We start from the raw sequence: 20,473 nt of genomic DNA, 5'->3' as shown, positions 1-20,473 counted from the left end.
ATGGGAGTCCAGCATCTTTAACCACCACACCACCTGCCAGCCCCATGGAAGCCACTCTTTTTTTATTTTTTAAAAGAATTATTTTATTTCATTTCTTTATTTTAATTTGACCAGAATGGGACAGGGTAAGAGAGGGAAAGTGAGAAAGCAAGCCGACAGGTCTGGGACTTGAACCGTGGTCAGCCATGTGGGAGTGTCTAGTGCCTTAACTACCACATCACCTGCCGGCCCCAAGGAAGCCAATCTTTAATAAGCAGTTGGGTATGCCATTAGATGACACATAGAAGAAGCCCTCCATTCTCCTCTCGGGATCTTGGGCATGCACGCACACACGCCTGGCATGAGTTTAAGCCATTGGGCCCGGGACTCTAACCACGGTCGATTACACAGGAGTCCAGTGACCTAGCCAACTGCTGGTCCCATGACTTGCTTTTTATTTTACAAAAAAGAGCCTTATCCTTGGAAGTGAGGGGTCACGGCAAAGTAGGTGCAGGCCCCCCACCCCATGTGAAAGTGGGTGCAGACCTGGCGGGACTGATAGGATTTCTCCCTCGTTTCTTTTAGCCCATTCCCTACTGGCTGTATAAGCTTCATGGTCTCAACATCAACTACAACTGTGAGATCTGTGGCAACTACACCTACCGAGGGCCCAAGACCTTCCAGCGGCACTTTGCTGAATGGTGTCATGCTCATGGGATGAGGTGCTTAGGCATCCCCAACACTGCTTATTTGCTAATGTGACTCAGATCAAAGACGCCGTCTCCTTATGGGCCAAGCTGAAACTGCAGAAGACCTCAGAACGATGGCAGCCAGACACTGAGGAGGAGTACGAAGACTCGAGTGGGAACGTTGTGAATAAGACGACGTACGCGGATCTGAAGAGACAAGGGCTGCTCTAGGTTACGTGGACTCAGCATGGCTTCTGGGCTTTCCCGGGCTTCCCTGAGATCTGCGTTTTCTATTTCTCCCAACCAAATGCTCTTAAAGACTCTTGGCTACGTCGTCTTAAGGTCTAGCCTGTGTCTTGTAGAAACAAGGCATGCTGGCAGACTGCAGGGTCGAGATGTGTTTTATCTTTGTTTTTTTTTTTATTAAAAAGATTCCATCAGGGAAAAGAAAAATCGCTATGCTGAATTTCTTTCTCTAGTTTTCTGTTAGCCAGTACCCTTTTAACTTTTATTCTCCTATTTTATAAATAAGGGAATTGAAACTCAGTAAGATTAATGTCATATAAAGAATAACAGCCATAGCGAGATTTAAAGCCAGGTCCACGGTGTTTGCTCTTCATGATCACATAAATACACAGCACGTGGAAAAGTGAAGAACAACAACCTTCACAAAACAACAGAGTACAGTGGAGAAGTTATCAAAGTGCTAAATTATGGAAGCACAGATCATTTTGTCTGGTGAGTCAGAAACTTTCAATCAGGAAGTAACATTTGAGACGAGCATTTTCAGGAGAAGGAAGTAGTAACATATCAAAGATGGTAACATTCATAGCATTTATTGAGAGTTTAAGTATGTCAGACATGATTTTAAATACTTTTAAAGCATTATCTTATTTAATGCTTACCAGAATCCTATGAGATTGGTACTGTCATTATCTTCACCTTCATTATGTATAAATGTGGTAAAAGAGGATGAGGTGGTTAAGTAATTTGTCTAAAGTGATTCAACTAGGATGAGTAGAATTTTGTTAAATTGAGAAAGTCATTTCAGGAATGAGAGGAAAGATAATTACATACTTAAAAATATTATGAGGTTTTGGATAATACAGGTAGATAATAACACAGTATTTTTTGTCAAAGAGCGAATTTGCAGTTTGAATCCTGTGTTACAGGGTTTTGGCTTTATCTTATTAGGGCAATCATTGAAGATTTTTAAATACAGGAAGGATGTATCTGTTATATACAAATATAGTTATCTGTAATAGATAGATAACTTAGAAAATGTATGGAAGGGGCCAGCCGTGGTGGTGTGGTTAAAGCAGTTAGCTGCTTGGTTCAAGTTCCAGACCCAGGAGCTTGAAAACACCATGCTAGGCACATGTGCATGCATGCCTAAAATCCTGAGAGGAGAGTGGAGAAGAGATTACATTTTAGCTATCCTCCCTAAGGGACTCTTCCTTACTTTATCTCTATTGAGTGCACATGTCCTATAGCAAATAAAAAGAGAGAAAGAAAAAGCGTGGAGGGTTTGGAGCAGGAAAAGTTGAATATAAGTAGACCTGTTTTACTGTTTTAATAGGGTTATAGAAGCTGATAAAGATATGAACTAGTAATAATAGGAATCATTAAGGGAAGAAAAATTTTGAGTGTTAGTTAATAGAGTGAGTAGAACTTGGAGCTTCTTATTCCTCTATGACAGTGTTGCCAAGAAGCAGAAAGCAGTACAGATTTGGGATCTTAATCAGTATTTAAGAGATTGATGAGAGTATTTATTTATTTTTGAGAGATTTTTGCTATAGGGCATATGCGTTTGCCAGAGAGACAAAGAGAGACGGAGAGACAGAAAGTGAGAAACCACGCCTTGGGGGGATGACCACACTGCCATCCCATCTCCTCCATTCTCCTCACAGGATTTTGGGAATGGACACACACACATCTGGCATGAGTTTGAAGCTGTTCAAGTCCGGGACTTGAACCGAGGTCTACTACATGGGAGTCCAGGAATGTAACCATTGTGCCATCTGCTGATCCCAAGATTGATGAAAGTACTTAGGTGTTGAATAACATTGCCTAGAGGAGACTGTATTTTGAACAGACCTAAAAACTGAGCTCTGAGGCACTTCCTGCATTGGAACAGTAGCAGAAGGAATTAGAACGAGCAAAGGAGTCTTTCTAAAGTAATCTAATAGTATGTAAATTATGAAAGAGAGCAGGAGAAAAAGAAGGCAGAGATTTAGCAGTTTCTAGATCATATAGGATCTTGAATGCCACGCGAAAAGTCACATATCCTTTTTATATAACTGTTAGGGAGCCAAAGAACAAATGTCAGATTTATACGTTGGATTGTAGCTCATGTTTTCATGTCGTCAGAAAAGTCATGACGGATATTTCATAGAAAAACATAGAAAAATACTTAATGAATTTTCCAACAACCCAACCCTTAAAAGGAGTGTAGATTTTAGGGGAGACTGGAGTAGAGAAGGCAGCTTTGTGCTTTGCGGTAAGGATAAGAGAAAATTAGGGCCAGTAGTAGAGCTAAAACATGAAGAATAGAAAGATAACAGAAAGTTGAGAAATGCTTTAGATGATAAATTTGCTGGATTTTATATGGGAAGAGAAACAAGGTATCAAGATAATACCCAGCTTTCTAACTTGGATTTAGGCACAGCAGTATATAAGAATAGCTGCCGAGGGAGGTATAACGCAGCAGGCATGAGTTAAGACTTTATGTAAGAATTTATGAGATGACGACTAGTGAGAATGCAGAGGAAAAGCTGGGTTGGGGTTTGAAGAGAGGTAGATATGAGACTTCCGTATGCCTGCATGGCCCTGGGAGCAAAGCTGTTGACCTAGAGGACTACAGGAGAAATGTGGACTGATTGGTTTAGTTTGTGCTCACTTGCTTTCTAGCATATTGTACTGCTCAAAGTCAATTTGCAATTGCAGTGATTTTGAAGCATTCAGTTTTCTTGCGCTTTTTATTTAAGGCGTTCAGTCTTGGGCTCAGAGGCCTAAGCAATTTTAAGTGTGACCTACGATCTAATAAAAATCTATCTATTTTACTGGTGATGTAAATGAAATTAATTAGTTGTAGCAGATTGATTATGTTCTGAAACTTGCTTGATGATGGTGATATATGTGTCAGGAAGTCCCTAGGACTACTCTGAGGTTCGTTAATTTGCTAGGACTCACAGAACACAGAGTTTTTATGCTCATGATTATAGTTTATAGTAGCAAAAGGATACAGATTAAAGTCAACAAGTCTTCCAGTTCTCTTCTCTAGTAGAGTTGTGTAGATGGCGTTTAATTTTCCTATTAATGAGCCATTACATGTGTGAAGTATTGCCAACCAGGAGAGCTCTTAAACCTTGGTGTCTAGAGTTTTTGTTAGGATCTGTCACATGGCATGGGCTGACCATGTGACTGACCTTTGTTACTCAGTTTTCACCCCTTCCCAGAGGTCACACTGATAACAGCATGGCCCAGGGCTCCAGGGAAATAAACAGAGATGTTAGCCATAAATCATTTTGTCAGCATAAACTATCTGGTGCAATCCAAGGTGTCAGGTGGGCAAAGACATTGTTATTGGGGCTATTCTGAGGGTTCTGAAGTTAATCTGGTCAAGGACCAGTCCTTTCTTTGGCAGTGTGCAGGATTTGAGTATCCAAAGCCTGCTAAGTTAACCTATGCTGTGTATAAAGATTAAACATAAGTATGTCATTATAACTTGCTTCAACTCTAGTTGTGTCTGATGACTGTGGCTCTAGTTGTATCTGATGATATATGAAGTTAGCATTCAATAGATAGACATTGTATATACGTGTAATCTAGGAAATAACTTACTAATAGCAGTTTTCAGTAGTAATGCCTGATAGGTATTATTCGTTAGCATATTTACTGTAGGTGACAAAAATCAGTGAAACTTTTTTAGCCAAACATATCTTTATTGATAGAGCTTTTCCTTTGGCTCACATAATACAAGCTTTCAAGATTATTAATTCAGAATATGGATCTAATAAGGTTGTTAGTCATGTGTGCATGCGTGTGTATGTATCTCATTGTGTGTGGTCTAAAGATCAGCTGTCTAGCAGTCTTCAAGCATTTGAAATACTGCTGAAGTGATGTCTTAATGCTTGCTAGTAGTGAAAAGCACACACAAATACAGAATATTTAAAGTAGGCTGATTGCTGAAGCCTTTGTTAGATTGACAGCTGGAATTAAAAGTGTACATTTTTTGACTACTAGTGGCCATAATAGCTAGGTAGTTTAGAAATCAAGAAAAAGGGGCAACCAAGGAAAAAGAATAGTAGAAAGGGAAAGGACAAAACAGCAGAAGCAACTCAGAAAAGGTAAAGTAAAATTCCAAGGATCAAAGACATGGAGCCAGCTATTAGCCTGACAATGGAAAATAGGAACGCATACTTAGAAGAAAACAGAAGCATATAGAATGGCCTAATAATCTTGTGCTGTGAATTTCAAAATGTTTAGGTTTTTTATTAATGAAATGTTTAAGTATATTTTAAAAATTAAAGAGAGACTACAAGAATTTGTGCTTTCAGGGGGCCTAAGTCCTACTTTCAGCTGCTTTCCCCACCAGCCTTTGCAATATTGTTATGGTGACCCCACTGAAAACCATGAACTTATCTCAGTTTAGAATCCTTAAAATATTTTATTATTCTAAGCCTCTTCATAATAGCTAGTAAGAACTGGTTTTCTACTAATAGGTAGAGTCCATGTAATGAAAACCAAATTATATTTCAATCAGTAAGCTAAAATATTACAGGGCAAGGCAACAAACATATTCTGCACAGGATTCTATTTTGTAGGCAGATTATTCAAACCCATCACCATGGATGGACATTTGGGCTGTTTCCTGAATTTTGCAAATACCAATAAATAGAATAATGAATATCCTTGTGCATTTTATTTATTTCTTTCATGAAAGGGCAGAGAGAAAGAGACAGCATCCTGGACAGGTACTTGATGTTGCGATCTACCCCCATGATCACTGTCCAGGATCATGGCACATGTGTGCATGGCATGCTCAGGGAGGTCTCCAGACATGAACTGAGAAACCCTGCCATGTGGATCAGCCTCACAGAATGTTGAATTTTACTGCTATGCCACCATTTTGCCCCTCTTAGGCATTTTCATATTATTGCAGGTACATCTTCAGGGTAAGTTCGTAGCAGAATTATTGGGTCAAAGAGTAAATGCCTTTGTAATTTTGTTACATTCTAGCAAATTCCCTGCTTTAGGTGTTGTGCCATTCTGCCTTCCTGGCAGCAGTATACAAAAAAGACTTTCTCCATAGCCTTGCCAATCAAGTGTATTTTATCACATTTCAAATTTTTGCTAGTCTGATAAGTGAGAAACTACATTCAATTTTCATTCCCATTTCACTTGTGTGAGTGAGTTGAACATGATTACATTTGTTTTAGGGCCATTTTTATTTGTATCTTTGCAAATAGACTGTTCACATTTACTGCTTTTTTTTCATAGGATTTTTGGTCTTTTTAAGGATCTTCTTCTTATTACTATTTTTTAATATCAGGTGTGTGTGCTCACTAGAAGACAGGAGGAAAGCTCCTGCTGTGGGGTGTGGCCATGCCACAATCCCTTCTTCTCATCTCCTCTTTGTCAGGATTCAGGATACATACACACATGTACCCAGTATATTTTTCAAGCCACTAGGCCATGAGACATTTTCCACTATTATTTCTTCAAAAACATTTTTTTCAGCCCCTCTCCATTTAGGGACTCTGATGACACAAATGTTAAACCTGTTAGTATTGTGCTACAAGTCTCTGAGCCACTGTTCATTTTATTTCTTTTTTTTTTTCTCTTGTTCAGAGTGGATTATTTCTATTGATCTGTCTTTGAGTTCAGAGATTTCTCTCCCATCATTTCTTTATCTTGGTTGTAACTTGCTATTTTTTGTTTAAAACATGTTCATAACTGTTAATTGAAGCATTTTATGATAGTTATTTAAAAACTTTTGTCAAGTCCTTGTCAGATAATTCTAGTATCTGTGTCATCTCCTTATCAACATTTATTGACTGTCTTTTCTCTTTCTGAGATTTTCTTGGTTCTTGATATGCTCAGTTATTTTCAGTTGCAGTCTTTACATTTTGGGTGTTATAAGACTGAGTTCTGATAAATCTTGTTGCCTGTTATTACCAGACTGGAAAGTAGTCAGGCTTAGCTCACACATAACAACGTCTGCAGGCACCTCCACCAGGGAGGCCTCCTCACTGCAAAGATGGGGTGGTAGATGAGCTTAACTCTCACAGACAACTTCTGTCCCATTTTTGAAGTTGTAGTGTTTCGATTTTTCTAGAACATCCAACACTTACAAATTATTATTCTACTCCTTTTATTGAAGTTATATGACTGAAGCTCATGTACTACTAAAAAGATGGCACATTTTTCTGTAAAGGTTTTAGTCTTTGTGAACCCTGTGATCTCTGGTCCACTAAAATGACCTCCCCTCTCCTTTTCTCTGAATCTCTCACAGGATCAATCCTGTGAGATTGGCAGGAGATCCAAACAAAAACTGGAAATTAATTTTTTTCTCCTTACAAGTAATTTGAATTTTTTTCTGTTTTCTGACTCCTAGTCATGCTGAAGCTATGGATTCTATGTGATTGTGTATTTTCTTCTTTACTTATCTATATGCTTTTTGATGAGTATGTAAATTTAGGTGGCTGCTATTATTTTAAGACAACAGGATGTCTTTAATTGGATATCCTAAGAGGAAGCATCTCTGAATTTCACTTGAGATGACTAGTGCTTGTATTTCTCTGTGAAGGCACCAAGGAAGGCCACATACAAGCCTCTTGCCCTTGAATGAGTCATCACATCTCTGAAAATGTTTTCGTTGTTGTTTTTTAAGATAGGATATTACCACATCTTGATCTTCCTGCCTCAGCCTACCAGCTGGGACTATAAGCTTGTGCCACCATACCGGGCTCTGTTTTAGACATGGTCTTACTGTGTAGCGCAGGACAGGCTTGAACTTCAATCCTTCTTCAGCCTCCCCAACTCACTGGGACTACAAGTGCACACCATTGCACCAGGGCTCCCATGTGGTCAACATCCTGTGGAGCGTAGCATCTTAGCAGCTCATGTCTCTACAGCTGAGCCTTTTGTTTGTTTGTTTTCCTTTATTGGCAGAATTAATATGGGCATAGGGCATGACTCGAAAGTTGGAGACATGTTTAAAGGCCTTTACAAACATTTTTTCCTCTAAACAATGTTAAAAAGCCAAGTCTTTTCTTTTTTTTTTTTAAATCTGTTTACTTTAGAAGTCTGAAAAATTGTATTGCTAGTATTGAACATGTTTGGAAACCAGTAGATTAGATGCATGATCTTTTTGGTCTCATCATGGTATATTGGCCTCGTTCTGTATTTAAGATATTTCCATGTAATTATTAGGTATCTGATTTGTGGAGGCAAAGAATGACTTGTTTGCTTATTTTTTTAAGAATTACTTATTTAATTTTGTTATTATTATTATTATTATTATTAAATTTACTATAAGACATGTGCAATCTCCAGAGAGAGAGAAAATGAGAAAGCAAGCTGCCAGGTCCAGGACTCAAACCATCATTAGCCATATGGGAGTCCGACGCCCCAACCACCACACCACCTACTAGCCCCTTGTTTGCCTATTTTCAAATTCATCTATCTGCTACATAAATGTAGAAATTAGAATATAAGTGGTCTCAGACTTCTGTCTCCTTTTTGTGAAGAGTGAGCCGAGGCAGGCACTGAGAGAAAGCTAAGGTATCTGCTGTTTAATAAACTAATCAAGTCTAAGCAAGTACTTTTGCCTCTATTCTAAAACATAAAATGTGGTTAATATTTTACTATCACTTCTGAGGTATATTATGTATATTAAGCATTCAAACAAATATATAAAATGGTTATTCTCTTTTTACATCCTGTAGATTCTTGTAGACACTGTGTGGGCTCTGTCATACTTGACAGATGGAGGTAACGAGCAAATACAGATGGTTATTGATTCAGGGGTTGTGCCATTTCTTGTGCCCCTTCTGAGCCACCAAGAGGTAAAAGTTCAAGTAAGTACTTTTTGCATTTTTCTTCTCTGGAACTGAGCCTGGTTTTTATTGATTTCCAAGTTTATTTCATCCAAATTGCTGAGTTTCAGACCCATATGCTCAGTTCTTCACCCTTTAGACATACCCTCTAAGAACTTGAAGCATTCCATTGTCAGTTCAACCAGTCAAACATGAAATGAATCATCTTTTCCCACCAATCTGTTTCTCTTCCTGTATCCCTTTTCAATGGAAATTTTATTTCCTCCCTTTATTTGTCATTCCATCACAGGATCTTGTCAGTTCTTTGTATAGCTTTAAAATCTGCCTCTCCTCATCTATCTAGAGCCCCTGACTTATTTGAAGACTCCTTTTTTTCCTCCAAGATAACTGTACTTCCCATCTTCTCACTCTAATTAAAGGTAGCTGACCAATAGCTTTGTTCATCCTAAATTTGCCAATCTGACTTTCTTAGTGGGAGTTTGTGCCCATTCCAGGCATTTTGAAAATCTCTCTAAAGCCAGTTTAGCAGCGGCTAAATGCAATTGTTTAAAAAATGGGACTTCATGTTTTTTGTCTTAATTTTCTTTTAATTTTTGAACCTTTTTTCCAACAATTTTTCCATAAAGTTTGTTCTTTTCACAAGATCCTATTGTTTAGAATTGCTCTTAGTCTACTTAATGCTTTATATAAGGATGAAGTATGTTAATTTTTCAAGCCTTGCATTTTTACATTTTCTCAGGAGATATGAAAAATAATAGAATCTGTTTCATCATAAACAAATAAAGAAAACATTTTATTCTTACTCCAGACAGCAGCACTCAGAGCAGTTGGCAATATAGTGACCGGCACTGACGAGCAAACCCAGGTTGTTCTCAATTGTGATGTCCTGTCACACTTCCCAAATCTCTTATCACATCCAAAAGAGAAGATCAATAAGGTAAGGCATATATGTCCTCAGCATTATATTTCTGACTCTTTGTACACCCTATTTGTAACTGGCTGTCTGTTTCTGTTGCTGCTTATTTGTGTTTTTCTTCACTGCTGTTAAGAGGATAATTGTTTTAGGGGCCAACAGATGGCATAATGGTTACGTCACTGGACTCTACCTAGTCAACCACAGTTTAAGTCCCAGACCCAGCAGCTTCAGACTCCAGCTGGACACATGTGCATGTGTGCCCAAAATCCCATGAGAAGAATGGAGGAGAAGTGATTGCTGTGTGGCCATTTTTCCCTTGGGGGGTGATTTCTTGCTTTCTGTCTCTCCACTGAATGCACATGCCCTAAAGCAAAAAAACCTTCTCTCTCTCTCTCTCTCCAAAGTTTCATAACCAAAGTAGGATGATGCACTTGGGCGTCCATGAAACCAAATTCTGACACCACTAATTGCAAAGCAAACTGTTTGGTTTGCATTTCTCTAACGATTGATCGTGTCGACAAGTTTTTAAATTTGGTTTATTGCTATTTATGTGGATTAATTTGTAAAGTGTCTGTTCAAGTCTTTTGACCCAGTTTTTAAATTGCTTTTTGATTATCTTCTATTGAATTATACAAGTTCTTTACATACCCTGGAAACAAGTCTATTGTCAAATGTGTGATAGGACTTGAAAAAGTTTGTGGGAAAATGGAATTAAAGCATGACTTTATTTTGGTACAGAAAAAAAATTTTGAAATCTATGCGTAGTTTTTTCATAATAGGCATTTTGCATGAGTGTTTTGAAAACACTTTGTATACATTGCATGTCTTTCCCCAGTCTAGCTTCCCTATCTATTAACAGAGTCATTCAATAAGCAGAAGTTTTCATTTTTTTAAGAATTACTTATTTAATTTTGTTATTATTATTATTATTATTATTAAATTTACTATAAGACATGTGCAATCTCCAGAGAGAGAGAAAATGAGAAAGCAAGCTGCCAGGTCCAGGACTCAAACCATCATTAGCCATATGGGAGTCCGACGCCCCAACCACCACACCACCTACTAGCCCCTTGTTTGCCTATTTTCAAATTCATCTATCTGCTACATAAATGTAGAAATTAGAATATAAGTGGTCTCAGACTTCTGTCTCCTTTTTGTGAAGAGTGAGCCGAGGCAGGCACTGAGAGAAAGCTAAGGTATCTGCTGTTTAATAAACTAATCAAGTCTAAGCAAGTACTTTTGCCTCTATTCTAAAACATAAAATGTGGTTAATATTTTACTATCACTTCTGAGGTATATTATGTATATTAAGCATTCAAACAAATATATAAAATGGTTATTCTCTTTTTACATCCTGTAGATTCTTGTAGACACTGTGTGGGCTCTGTCATACTTGACAGATGGAGGTAACGAGCAAATACAGATGGTTATTGATTCAGGGGTTGTGCCATTTCTTGTGCCCCTTCTGAGCCACCAAGAGGTAAAAGTTCAAGTAAGTACTTTTTGCATTTTTCTTCTCTGGAACTGAGCCTGGTTTTTATTGATTTCCAAGTTTATTTCATCCAAATTGCTGAGTTTCAGACCCATATGCTCAGTTCTTCACCCTTTAGACATACCCTCTAAGAACTTGAAGCATTCCATTGTCAGTTCAACCAGTCAAACATGAAATGAATCATCTTTTCCCACCAATCTGTTTCTCTTCCTGTATCCCTTTTCAATGGAAATTTTATTTCCTCCCTTTATTTGTCATTCCATCACAGGATCTTGTCAGTTCTTTGTATAGCTTTAAAATCTGCCTCTCCTCATCTATCTAGAGCCCCTGACTTATTTGAAGACTCCTTTTTTTCCTCCAAGATAACTGTACTTCCCATCTTCTCACTCTAATTAAAGGTAGCTGACCAATAGCTTTGTTCATCCTAAATTTGCCAATCTGACTTTCTTAGTGGGAGTTTGTGCCCATTCCAGGCATTTTGAAAATCTCTCTAATGCCAGTTTAGCAGCGGCTAAATGCAATTGTTTAAAAAATGGGACTTCATGTTTTTTGTCTTAATTTTCTTTTAATTTTTGAACCTTTTTTCCAACAATTTTTCCATAAAGTTTGTTCTTTTCACAAGATCCTATTGTTTAGAATTGCTCTTAGTCTACTTAATGCTTTATATAAGGATGAAGTATGTTAATTTTTCAAGCCTTGCATTTTTACATTTTCTCAGGAGATATGAAAAATAATAGAATCTGTTTCATCATAAACAAATAAAGAAAACATTTTATTCTTACTCCAGACAGCAGCACTCAGAGCAGTTGGCAATATAGTGACCGGCACTGACGAGCAAACCCAGGTTGTTCTCAATTGTGATGTCCTGTCACACTTCCCAAATCTCTTATCACATCCAAAAGAGAAGATCAATAAGGTAAGGCATATATGTCCTCAGCATTATATTTCTGACTCTTTGTACACCCTATTTGTAACTGGCTGTCTGTTTCTGTTGCTGCTTATTTGTGTTTTTCTTCACTGCTGTTAAGAGGATAATTGTTTTAGGGGCCAACAGATGGCGTAATGGTTACGTCACTGGACTCTACCTAGTCAACCACAGTTTAAGTCCCAGACCCAGCAGCTTCAGACTCCAGCTGGACACATGTGCATGTGTGCCCAAAATCCCATGAGAAGAATGGAGGAGAAGTGATTGCTGTGTGGCCATTTTTCCCTTGGGGGGTGATTTCTTGCTTTCTGTCTCTCCACTGAATGCACATGCCCTAAAGCAAAAAAACCTTCTCTCTCTCTCTCTCTCTCCAAAAAAAAAAAAAAGATAATTGTTTTAAATCACCTCAAATTTCTTTTTAAGTTTTTGCCAGGCACCAGCAGTCAGCTTCATGGCTGTGTCGCTGGGTTCCCATGTAGTTTGAGTCCTGGAACCAGTGACTTAAACTCATGCCGGGTGTGTGTGTGTGTGTGTGCGTGCCCAAGACCCCGAGAGGAGAATAGAGGAGAAGGGATTGCGGCGTGGCCATTCCCCATGGGGGATGATTTCTCACTTTCTGTCTCTCTGTCTTTCTGGCGAATGCAAGCATCCTATAGCAAAAAACCTCTTCCCCCCAAAAAACGTTTTTGCTATAAGTCATGTACACTCACTGAAAGAGAGAGAGGGGAAAAGTGAGAGATCATCCCCCAGGGATGGCCATGCCACAGTCCCATCTCCTATATTCTCCTTTCAGTATTTTGGGCATACACTCCCAAACACACCTGACTTTTTTTTTTTTTTTTTCCCTTCTTGTGGTGGGATTGGGGAGAGAGAAACAGAGAGAGGTAGATGTTTTTGACCAGGTCTTACATATCATTTTATGTTCCTGTGCCAGCCTCCCAGTAAGCTAGGACCACAGGCACCTGTTTCAACTTTCAGTTGCTTCCTGTAAGTGCTGCCCTGATCATAGAATAAAAAACATTTCTAGACAGCCTGTTTTTATTTCAGTAGCTTGAGCAGTATCAACAGTCATTAGTGAGCAAATAGGTGAAAATGCTTATAAGATCTGCCACAAGTGACTGATATCTTTTCTAAACATTATAGAAGATGTCAAACTTTTTATACAAATTTACTATTAGGTGTTTAATATGCACTTAAGTCTTTATGTCCGGCTTATTTCACATAGCGTGTTTTTAGAACTTGTCTATTCTATGAATCAGAATTTCATTTTTATAATTGGAACTGAGAAGCGAAGACACCAGACAGAAGTGGAGAGAGAGAGGTTCTGACCTCTGGTGTGATGTACTCTTAAGTGAAGGTATCGTGGAGGGGGAAAAAATTCTTATAGATACCTACTCAGTTTCAGCAAGCAGGTGGTTGCTTATAAAGAATTTTTACCTTGGGTTTCTATTTGCATCTTGAAAGCATTACAAGACCTGGAGGTAGAGGCTAATTTTACCCCAGTTGAATGGCAAAATAAACTTACAAATTAATTATTTTAATTGTGGAGAAAGAAGATGTATATTTGACACTGATATTACACTAACTCTGTTTATGACTTAAGAACTTTTTAAAGCTGGAATAACATTTATGTTATATAGATACATCTTAGAGGAGTTAGATGCTTAATTTCTATGGAAATTCTTGAATGTCTTTTGAGTGAATGTTTTTTTTTTTTTTTTAAGAATTCTTTTTATTTAATTTTATTATTATTATCATTATCATCTTCCAGTTTGATCAGAGAGAGAGACAGAGAGAGAGAAGAAGTGAGAAAGCAAGCCACCAGGTCCGAGACTTGAATCGTGGTCGGCCATGTGGGAGTCCAGCACCTTTAACTACCATGCGACTTGCCGGCCCCTTGAGTGAATGTTTTTAAAACAATAATAGTTTTTGTTTTGATTTGATTTTTGTTTTTAATACAGATTTTTGCTATAGGGTGTGTGCACTCTCCAGAGAGAAAGGAAGAAATTACCCACAAGGGGTACGGCCACATTGCAGTCCCTTCTCTGTTCTCCTCTCGGGATCTTAGGTGCACACGCACAGGCACCTGGCTTAAGTTTTAAGCCACTGGGTCCGAGACTCAAACCCCTATGTGGGAGTCTAGCAACATAACCATCATGCCATCTGCCGGTCCCTAGAAATAGCTTTTGACAAGTATTCAGAAGTTCAGTCTTCTGTTTATTTTTGACTCTCTTTTATTGGGAGCCAGTGCACAGAAATACAAGCTCCATTGAAGAAAGATAGCTATCTGGTGCCAGCCAGTGGTGTGGTGCTTAAGACAACTGGATCCCACATGGCCAACTATGCAGTTTATGCCCCAGACCTGGTGGCTTGAAAAACACTGGGTGTATGTGCATGCATGTGTCCCAAGAGGAGAATGGAGGAGAAGGGACTGTGGCATGAGCACACACCCCCCCCCAGGGGGTTTCTCACTTTCCCTTTTTCTGTCTCTTTCTCTCTGTCGAGTGCATGCACCGTATAGCCATTTGAAAAAGAAAGATAACTGTTTTGTTCACTGCTGTAGCACCATTGCCTAGGATAATGCCTTAACTTATAGTGGACTTATGTATTATTGACTGGGTAAGCGCCAGGTTAATGGGGCCTTAGTATTATGTATGGAAATTTTCCCATATGTTGTTTAAAATGTGAGATTTTATATATACCTAACACTTTTTAGGTGTTGTCTCTTTAACACAACTCAGGTTATTTTGTTGTACATATAAAATACGTTAAAATAAAAAATATAAGCACTAAAGAGAACATTTGTCAAATAAATGTACCCTATATTTTGTTCAATTATAGGAAGCAGTATGGTTCCTGTCCAACATAACAGCAGGCAACCAGCAACAAGTTCAAGCAGTAATAGATGCTGGATTAATCCCTATGATTATCCATCAGCTTGCTAAGGTCAGTCATGTTACAAATTCATCATGTCTGTTCATCTCTTTTAACCAAGATTTTTTGGATAAAGAATTAATTCTATGATTTATTTTTTAACCTTCAGGGGGACTTTGGAACACAAAAAGAAGCTGCTTGGGCAATTAGCAACTTAACGATAAGTGGCAGAAAAGATCAGGTGAGTTTGAAAAAACTGTTAACTGTCACTGTTAATATTGGAAAGTTGGAAAATGCACTATTTTCTTATGTTTTTAAGCTCTGTTCTTATTGGCGAAAAGATAACTACATGAATTAAAATACTTCTTCTGTTGTCTAGGTTGAGTACCTTGTACAGCAGAATGTCATACCACCATTCTGTAATTTACTGTCAGTAAAAGATTCTCAAGTGGTACAGGTGGTGCTAGATGGTCTCAAAAACATCCTGATAATGGCTGGGGATGAAGCAAGCACAATAGCGGAGATAATAGAAGAATGTGGAGGTAAGAGCAGGTTGATTTAAGAACAAGAGTTGGGCACTGGGACTCAAACCCTAGTTTTAAAGTCAATTTATTAGAAAGAAAATGATTAGGACACATTGTTTAAGGATCAGAGTTTGTTCCTACTACCCCTTCCCTTTTTTGGAAGTTTATTTATTTATTTATTTATTTATTTATTTCATAAGTGGGAATGACAGAACCCCCACAGTGTCCGGACACTGCAGTCCACCCTCAGCTTCAGACAGCCCTGGATCATGGGACATCTGTGCCTGGTGTACCCAGGGAGGTCTCCGGACAAGAACCTGGAACCTTCAGCCTTGTAGAGTGCAGCATTTTACTACTGTGCCATTGTCTAGCCCCTTTGTTCCTGTTTATTCACTGTATTAGCATTCCAGGAGGATTTACCAAAAAATTAGTTTATATTTTCCAAAAACTGGTTATCAAGTCATTCTGTACCTTCCTAGAGGTAGATGCTTTTTAGGAGACACTAATAGTCCTCTTCAGGTCACAGTGCCTGAGAGCAAATTAAAAAGTCTTAAACAGTCACTGCCCTGATAAAAGCTTTGTTTAGTTTAGCATTTCTCAAACTCCTCAACAGAGATGCAATGTTTTTCATGTTCCAGCTATTATCATATGATTCTATCGACCTCACTCTGGGAAATACTATTCTATGTTATTGGAAAAGTTTTAATGATTTCTGGTTTATCTAGATACTTTATTTCAGTCCTTTCAGTTACAGTGGTTTTAGGATTGCCATACATGAGTACCAAAGTTATTACTACAGCAGTTACTTTGAAATTTTAATAACAACTGTGATTTCAAGTATTACATTATTATTTATCTGGCAATATAATGAAATTCATTAAAAGTACCTGTTCAGTATGTACTAAAGTGCCTAAACTTTACAGTAAGCCATGTTTTAGTTTTTACATTTTGTTGTCTATTTTCTATTATTTTTATCAGGTTTGGAGAAAATTGAAGTTTTGCAGCAACATGAAAATGAAGATATATATAAATTAGCATTTGAAATCATAGATCAGTATTTCTCTGGTGATGATGTAAGTAGATATTATAGATATTACAGTGTGGTGTATCTGTACATAAATGAAAATCTACGTGTGATGTGAATTTACTAAGCTTCTCTTTTATTAATACAACTTAAATTTATATTATTTTTCTGTTAGGTACTCTGTTAATCATTTCTCTTAAATACTTTGTCTAAAATTTCATTTTAAGGTAAAATTGTAAAAACTGTTGCATTTGTAATCTATTACCTGGGAAGAAATAGTAATTATAGAAATGTTAGGTTAAATAAATCTATGGATACAAGGACTTAAGAGTCAGTTTTTAAATGTGTATTGAATTTTAATTATTAAATTTCCTTTAAAAATTTTTTTTTAAGAATTATTTACCTTTAGGGGCTGGCAGATGGTGTGGTGGTTAAAGGCGCTGGACTCCCATACCCACATGGCAGACTGTGGTTTGAGTTCAATACCTGGTGGCCTGGTTTCTCACTTTCTCTCTCTCTCTCTCTTCCTCCCTCCCTCCTCCTTTCTCCCTCTCTCTCCCTTTCCCCCTCCCCTTCTCTGGTCAAATCAAAATATAAATAAAATTTATTTAAAAAAATTTTTTTTGAGAGGTTTTTTTTGCTATAGGGCGCGTGCGCTCGCCAGACAGACAGAGAGAGAGACAGAGAGACAGAAAGCGAGAAATCACCCCCCAGGGGGGATGGTAACACCGCAATCCCTTCTCCTCCATTCTCCTCTCGGGATCTTGGGCACGTATGCACACGTGCCCGGCGTGAGTTTTAAGCCACCAGGTCTGGGTCGCGAACCAGGGTTGACTACGTGGGAGTCCAGCAACATAGCCATGACACTAACTGCTGGTCCCTAAATTATTTTTTTAAAAATAATTATTTAAATTTATTTATCCTTATTATTTTTAAAAATTTGCTACAGAGAGAGAAAGAGAAAGTGAAAAAGGAAGCTACAAGGTCTGGGACTTAAACTGTGGTCGGTCATGTGTGGGAGTCCAGTGCCTTAACCACCATGCCACCTGCTGGCCCTAAACTATTAAATTTTTTAATAAAATTATTACTGACTTACCCAAATATTTTTAGATTATTAAAGTATTTACACAGAATTTTAAGAGGTTAAAAAGTCAATTCTGCTTACACCATAATGGACAGTATTATAAGTGTTTTTCTTCTTGCTTTTTATAGATTGATGAAGATCCTAGCCTCATTCCTGAAGCAACACAAGGAGGTACTTACAATTTTGACCCAACAGCCAACCTTCAAACAAAAGAATTTAATTTTTAAGTTCAATCAAGTGCAGCATCTTTCCCACATTCAATATGAAGCACCACCAGATGGCTACCAAATGACAAGAACAACAGCGACAAAAGGCTCCAAAACACACATGCCTCTTCGTTTCGATGCTTCTAAAGCAAGCCATGTCTCAGTCACTTTGCAGTTGCCAAAAGTCACTATCACATGGACTGTAAATGCATATGCATGATTTCCTGAACTGTTTTAGAATTTTCCTTAACAATCTCAACTGCCCTATTTTTCCCTGTTCCCTGGTGCCACACGCCGACAACTGCAGTCTCCAGTTTAGAATATCCCATGGGGTGGCATGTCAGCTGCCCACTGATACTTCTTTGGAAAATGGTGCGCTGTGGATCAAGACACTTTGGTATGATGCATATACATGTTGGAAGACTAAAGAGGTGCAGTATGATCTGAGCCTCCATCATTGTCCTCCACAAACATATTTTCATATTCTTTATGTGGAAGAATAGATTTTAAAGTACAAGCCAAATGATCTTCATTGGTGGAACTGACACACAAAAAGTAACTTAAAAACAAGAAACTTGGTTATTGATTAAACAGATAAGTTTTCAAAAACTTTACTTCATCTACCAGTAATTGATGTGTTTATTATCTGCCTCAGAAGCCAGGGTTGGAGGAAGAACTTTAGATGTGGATGGTAATGCTTTCACCATTATACCTATTTTTTGAGAACAGCAAGCCCTATTTGACCACTCACTTCAGCCTGTGTGTTCCTGCTGTTTTGAAGTAATCAAATGCTGTGCATGGTATTTTACCTGAGCTGCAACCTGCTACGGACTTGAACTTCTGCTTAAGTTGAAAGCAAGAGTCCCTGACTATAAAGGAAAAAAAAGCAAAAAGACAAAAACCGCAAAGGTCTAAAATACCCATTGGTGATGTGTGAAAAAAATCTTGCTTTCAGCTTTCAGGAGTTAATTTCTTTGTTTTAATTTGATAATTGGATATGGTTGATTTATATTGGGTTTAAACTGTGGAGCTTTCATGTTTACTGTAATTTAGTCTTAAAATATTTTTTACTTAGTAACCAGTGCTTTTGATAATGTGGTTGGCAACAAACCAGCAACTATTTAGAAGTGTCATAAGACTTCGTTCTTTGAGTATTGGGCAAATTAATTCAGATCCTAACTTTAAAAGCATCTTCACATTTTAAAAGATCAGATGGGGATCTGTGGAGAGGAATAATCTGCAGTTATTTAACATGAACCTGATTTGCAGTGATCTTTAAGTAATGCTGCAAATCTGGTCTTACTATGTAGAGTCACTGCTTTTGGTAAATTGTCTTGACCCAGTTATAAATGAAAGAATATAAATCCGACAGTTTTTTAAACTAAATAATTTGTGCTGTCACAGAAATGGTTTTGTTGCTCTTGTTCACTGGGTATAATTTCCCAATGCATTGATGTGAAGGGATAGAAAACCTAAACTAATTTAGTTATCTGATGGGGGGTGTATTTACTGTGATGAAGATGAGACAGATGCCATCAGAGCTTCGTGAATCCGCTGGGGTGTTTTCACTGATAAACAACACATAGCAGGTGTGCATTCATTACAAATATATGTATCTGCCAAGGTGGAGCCACTTTAAAGAGTGAGTTTTGTCTTGTATCTAAAGTGGATACAAGCGTATGTTTAAACTGCAAGATTTTTACTTGCTAGAGAATCTGTTTTAATATAGTGGTTTGGCCTCTGATTATTTATAGGTTTTATAAATTTTAGAATCAATTTCTCTTTAAGGTGGCTCAGATTTTTCAACTCTTGTGCACATAAAATTGAGTTGAAGTTCATTGTGCCTTTTTTTCTTTATCCAAATTTTGAGTTAAAGCTTCATATGGTAACTGCATCCTGTTCGGACACTATAGTCTAAATTTTTGAAACTGCGTGGTGTTCACTAATAGTAAGAATAACAAGGTCAAAGCTAATTAAGGTCACAAACTTCGGTGAAACCCTTGAAGTCCAAATCTTCTTATATTGTAAATTGTACCCCTTCCAGTTTTGTTTCTTCTGGACTCTCCATACTTAACTGACAGTTACCTTTTTAAAATTTTGCACACATTAAGATTAAAATTGGGCCTCTACTGTGAAGATTCCTATTCCTCTTGTGTTTTAAGTGCAAACTAACATTTAAATGAACATTAGCATCAAGTAGTGCAGACATACGAATGCATTTGCTTGATTCAATTTGTTGTGACCTTACCAGTTTTGAATTGGAATTGCACCATTTCATAGATAATGGAAACTAAGTATATTGCTGCACTTTTAAGTTTTCAAAACAGTGTTTAAAAATTGCATTTTTTTTTTAACTCAGTTCAAAAAGACTAAAACGTTCTTTCAAAAGAGGCATCTAAATGTGTTCCTAATTTTGTATATGGGCTTAGGTTTTTGTAACCAATAAAAAAAAAAAGCTGCTATCAAATATGATAAACCATTGAAAGAATTCTTTCTGAAAGTAACATAATTGCTTAGTTTGTTTTCTGTATGGTTAAATTTAAATTTGGAATTATTTTCCAAATATCAAATCAACCACAATACAACTGAATCATGAATTACTCTTTTATTGTATTTTCATACCTCCTTATTACACAAATTGGGAAGATCAATATCAATGCTAGGTTTGAGAGTATTTTGTGGCAGATAAGTACCAAA

General features: G+C 37.5%; 1 protein-coding gene and 1 pseudogene across 1 annotated transcript in view; both read left to right on the top strand.

The window, feature by feature from the left end:
* LOC102481452 (splicing factor 3A subunit 3-like) overlaps nt 1-1,087 on the top strand; it is a 4,863-nt pseudogene extending 3,776 nt beyond the window's left edge.
* KPNA3 (karyopherin subunit alpha 3) overlaps nt 1-19,614 on the top strand; it is a 60,120-nt gene extending 40,506 nt beyond the window's left edge. The window contains exons 10-16 of the mRNA XM_006140531.3: nt 8,621-8,752; nt 9,540-9,668; nt 14,906-15,010; nt 15,108-15,179; nt 15,318-15,480; nt 16,441-16,535; nt 17,699-19,614. Coding sequence (XP_006140593.1) covers nt 8,621-8,752; nt 9,540-9,668; nt 14,906-15,010; nt 15,108-15,179; nt 15,318-15,480; nt 16,441-16,535; nt 17,699-17,797 — 795 coding nt within the window. The 3' untranslated portion in view covers nt 17,798-19,614. The remainder of the gene's footprint in view (nt 1-8,620; nt 8,753-9,539; nt 9,669-14,905; nt 15,011-15,107; nt 15,180-15,317; nt 15,481-16,440; nt 16,536-17,698) is intronic.
* Nucleotides 19,615-20,473: the final 859 nt, after the last annotated feature.

This window comes from Tupaia chinensis, unplaced genomic scaffold, assembly GCF_000334495.1.
Source record: "Tupaia chinensis unplaced genomic scaffold, TupChi_1.0 Scaffold000037_20, whole genome shotgun sequence".
Taxonomy (NCBI): Eukaryota; Metazoa; Chordata; class Mammalia; order Scandentia; family Tupaiidae; genus Tupaia; species Tupaia belangeri.
The sequence above is the reverse complement of the archived record's forward strand: the minus strand, read 5'-3'. Positions and strand labels throughout refer to the sequence as shown.